The following is a 4,720-nucleotide window of genomic DNA, read 5'->3' on the forward strand; positions in this document are numbered from 1 at the left end:
GACTCCCAGATCTCTTTCCCCTTCACTGCTCAATATCTCATCTAAAGCTAAAGAGAGACACCCAGACCACCCTCACCCCCTCCTCAGAGAAACATTTACCAAATACTCCCAACTTCTCCTCATTTCAGCTTCTCGAAAGCCCAGGAGTTTGTCTCTCTCTTCCTTCAAGGTTTGCAGATGAACCTGGATTTGTCCCTGAGGGAAGAAAAAATAAATCAAAGACCTCATGTTTCTGGAGATTGAACCAAAAAAACCCCTCCAAACCAACAACTTTGAGGAGATGATTGCACTGTGGTCAGCTCCAGAGCTTCTCCTTGTGTTCTTCTTGGTCCAGAAGGATCCTGAGCTTCAGACTTGGGAATGTTTTAAATGGAAATAAATGTCACATAATGGAAAAAAAAAACCCCACCAAACAACCTTCTGCACCAGCCCTGGATCCTTTCTCTGAGCTGATTTAACTTGTTGATGGAGCAAGAAGATGTCCTCTTTTTTCATGGAGCTATGGTCCTGCTGGATTAGAGGACATCTTGGGATCAGTAGATGTCTGTTAAGCACCAAAGCTGGACAAGAGCTTGAATTTTGCAGTAGGGAAAAGGAGATTAAGATCCTTCACCCCTTCAACCACAGAACATCAGGTTCTCAGATGAGAACTGAGACAGCAGAAGCATCGATGCGTGGTCTACACTGTCATTTTGAAACAGATTGGTTGGTTATGGAAGAAGAATAGAGGTCAACACCCAGAGATGGACAAGGTTTCTGCCCCCAACCTACTGCCCTGGGTGGGGGCAAGATGTTTCACAGCTTGAGGGTAACGTGCTGTGAGGGGAACATCACTCTGATGGTGTTGGTTGGACTCATAATGTATGTCTAGATGTAAAAAAAAAATCCCCTTTACCTTGTATTCCTGGACAGCATCTTGCACAGGAAGCATTGTGTGAGACCGATGAGTACGAGACTCCCGGCAGATCATACAGATGAAGGTTTCATCATCTTTGCAGAAGATCTTCAGAGGTTCTTGGTGCCTCTCACATCCTTCCTCCTCGATTATTTCCCCTCTGGCTGCTTGTAAACTCAACCTCTTGGCTATTTCCAGCACTCGTGCAAGTTCTCGACTGGGTCGAAAATTTCTCTCCGCTGCAGTTTCTCGACACTGAGGGCAGGAGAAATTAGTTGTGGACCATTCCCAACAACGGGTGATACACCCCCGGCAAAAATTGTGACCACAATGGATAGAGACAGGATCTTGGAAATATTCCAGGCAGATGGGACAAGAGGCTTCACTGGGGAGCGTTGTGTTGAAGCTTGGAGAAGCCATGGGGTCCTCAACGTGAGCTGTGAGATGGTGGCCACTTTCATTTTCCTCAGAGCAAGGGAAAGGCGTTTCCCTTCCTGTAACCCTCAAGGTGGGCAGAGCCAGAGCTGAACCTGGGTGGGAAGGCAGAGAACCAGCGATCTGTCCCCTCAAGGTGGTCCCCGTTCCCAAAACGATGTACCCACCATCGATATGGGTTTCCTGGTACTCACAACCTGGAGGGGAAGAAGGATGGAGAAAGGGAACCTCACCAAGTCTGAGGGTGAGACCTACATCCTGGAAAGGGGGTTGGGCATGGGAGCAAAGAGGATTTGAGGAGGGGGCTTGACATAGAAAAGATGGGCAAGAGCATCCATTGAAAACATGAAGATGACTTGGAAAGGAGGTTGAACATCACAGGGAGGGTGAAGGAGGAGGAATGAAGCCAGAAGTAGGGGCTGAGGAGCAACTATATGGAGTGGGAGAAGGGTCCCAGGGTGGGGAGAGGGTCTGGTCCTCCTCTTAGCAGGAGGTCGATGCTGCTGGTAGGTGTTGGGCCAGCATCAGCTCTGCTTTTGCAGCAACCAAGGTGTGGGGAAAAGCTGGGAAAGGAGGTCAGAAATGGGATCCCATCCACCTCCTGGGAATTCAGACACTTCCCACCTCACCTCTATGAAGTCCTTTCTCCTTCCAGCTTCAGGCATGAATCTCCTCCCATCTTCTGCATTGCAAATCAGGATCAAGTCCCAAATCTTGACTTCTCAGCATTTCTCCAGGTAATGAGAGACACCAGCACCTCAGGGATCCCATTTCCAACACAAAATGGGCTGGATACTCCAGCCAAGATCAACCTCAACCTCATCCTCTTGGGACGAGCACCACTTAGTCCTCACATCCCTGTGGGACAACGTTGTCTCCACCAAGGTGGGATTTTAAACCTCTTTAGAACTGGAACCATCCTTTTGAGCTGCTCCATTTGTAACTTTGACCATCATCATCATCCTGCTCCCTCCACTTTTGTCAGGCATCAACCAGGTTGCAAACAATTAATTCCTTTCTCCAAAAACCTGCTTTTTCAACCCAAAAAGTTCCCACATCTGGTTGATCCCCTGAAATTCAGATTTCCAGGGGAAAAAACATCCTTCTCCCTGGTCTTTATTTAGAATTGAACCTTGAAATTGTGGAGAAAAGAGGTGGGACCAAAAACAAAGGACACAAAGAAAGGAGAAAACTGAGGCAAGGGTGGTTTCTACCTGATGGTTAATTATGGTTGCCTCTAATTAATTCTGTAATTAAGCCAAATCCCATAAAAATCTTTAATTACTAATTTTTCCCCCACCATTTTCACAGAAGCATTGAGCAAATGTCTTCTTGTCCTTCAAAACAGAGCCTCCAGCTCCCTCTTGAGACCATACACATCCACACTCCTCAGCCAGGTCTCCCCCACACCCATGATGGGATCAAACACCCCCACAACATCCATATTTTCTTCATCCTGGAGCATCAAACCTCTGCTGAATTTTTTTTTAGGGGATAAAATTCTCTTAATAAGGACACCAGAGTAATGAATCATGATGGGATGGCTCATCAAAGTCCACAATCACATGTAGATGCTCCTCTAAGGTGGCTTCCAGACAAGGACTGAGCTTAAATAGAGCCCCTGGGCTGTGAGCAAGGGGGTGGGAGGTCCCAGGTGAGGCTTTTTAGGGTCCTTAATACTCATCAGTGCCTCCAGGTCTTGGCAAAATCAACTGACATTGTTGGGTTTGGAGAAGCTGAGATGGTTTTTTCCAGGCACATCAAGTTCTGCTTCAAGCTTAAAAGAGCAAAGCCACTGCAGGTGATGAGATGACTCTGGGAGATGACTCAAGTAGGTAATTGGGGAGGAAACATGGGTTTTGGTGCTTCAGCAGAGGTGATGATGCTGCCAGCACTCGTGGGACAGCAGGAGGAAGAATTATAGAATCATCAAATCATTAATGTTGGAAAAGACCTTTAAGATCATCAAGTCCAACTGTCAACACAACACCATCATCCCCACTAAACCATGTCAACATCTACTCATCTTTTAAAGACCTTCAGGATGGTGACTCAACCACTTCCAATGCTTCAGAACCCTTTCAGGGAAGATTTCTGTCCTAATATCCAATCTTGGTACAACTTGAGGTCATTTCCTCTTCTTCTAACACTTGTTACTTTGACAATGTCCTAAATATAAAATCCACCATCAAGCAGCTCCTCAGGGGTGTCCATCCCACCATCAATCTCTCTGTACTTCTCATTCCCCACTCAGTTAACCCTTAACTTTGAATTAACCCCCCCAAAAAAGCACCGTTGCCTTGAAGATGAAACCACAAGTTTCATTCTGACTGTCCATGTCCACCAGAAAATCACAACCCATGAAAATTACTGGCCAAAAAAAATAAGGGCGGATGTGTTATTTATTGATCTTCTCAGAAAATGTGTCATCTTCATCACCTCAATCTCAACCCAACCCAAATAAGTCCCATTTCCTTCCCCACACGATGGAGTTTGGATTATGAGTTGCCCTTCCACGTGCCACAGGTTGATGGTCCATGGGATTGAGTGATTTGAGGGTTTCTTGTCTAAAAAGAAGAAGAAGGACATTGCTGTCCCTCCAGTAGAGCCACAAAAGGATGGAGGGGAGGAGAGGAGGCCATTTTGGTGTGAAAAAACCTAATAAAATTTGAAAATTAAGAAAAAAAATCAATTTTAAAAGCTGAGGAACAGAAAAGCTGAGGCAGGTTCATGGGGTGGAAGCACATTCCTGCCAGGAGACACCCAACCGACCGTTCAAGGTCAGTGTAACTGGAGTGAAGTGACATTGTAAATCAAAAAGCAGCTGTGGGCGGGGAGATTTCCGTGGCTGGAAGGTGGTTTCCTGAAATCTCACCTTGTTTTACCCCAAAATGTGGTGACTGAAGGGGGTGAAGACAACTCTCCTGCAGCGTGGTAGGATCTTGGTTGAAGGAGAAGACATCTCTGAGCAAGCTGGAGTGAGAGGTACGGCTGGTTGTGGAGTTATTGGATTTCCAAAGTGGATAAAATTCCTTTCCCTTCCTTAAATATAAATGAATTTATTTTAGAGAGAGAAAAAAGAGAGAAAAAGAGAAAAAAGCCATTTTTTCAAGAGAAAAAATCAGATTAAAGTTAAAAAGTTGAGTTGTAATCGGCTGCTGCTCGACTCCAGGCTCAACCTTGAACTGTGAAAAAAAATCTACATCCTGTTTAAAAGGAGAAGTGAAAGCAGCAATAGATTGTTTTTTTATAGCCGGAAGTCCAGACGCAGAAATAAAGACACTTAAATTCTTCTCGTGTGAAAGGAGCAAAAAAAAGCTGAAACAAGCAGCAAAGGACGGGTCTTGGTGAAAGGAGATTTACTTTATTTTTATTTTATTTTATTTTATT

General features: G+C 45.1%; 1 protein-coding gene across 1 annotated transcript; it reads right to left on the minus strand.

The window, feature by feature from the left end:
• Window positions 1–99: 99 nt before the first annotated feature.
• Window positions 100–1,315, minus strand: LOC104527341 (zinc finger protein RFP-like; the record flags this gene model as incomplete). The annotated part of the gene is made up of 2 exons (XM_010171032.1): window positions 896–1,315; window positions 100–195 (listed from the first exon to the last, which is right to left on the minus strand). Coding segments are annotated over exons 1-2 (516 nt in total), but the record flags the coding sequence as incomplete, so codon positions are not given.
• Between the last annotated feature and the right edge of the window lie 3,405 nt (window positions 1,316–4,720).

This window comes from Antrostomus carolinensis, unplaced genomic scaffold, assembly GCF_000700745.2.
Source record: "Antrostomus carolinensis isolate BGI_N321 unplaced genomic scaffold, ASM70074v2 Scaffold31710, whole genome shotgun sequence".
In the NCBI taxonomy this organism is placed as follows: Eukaryota; Metazoa; Chordata; class Aves; order Caprimulgiformes; family Caprimulgidae; genus Antrostomus; species Antrostomus carolinensis.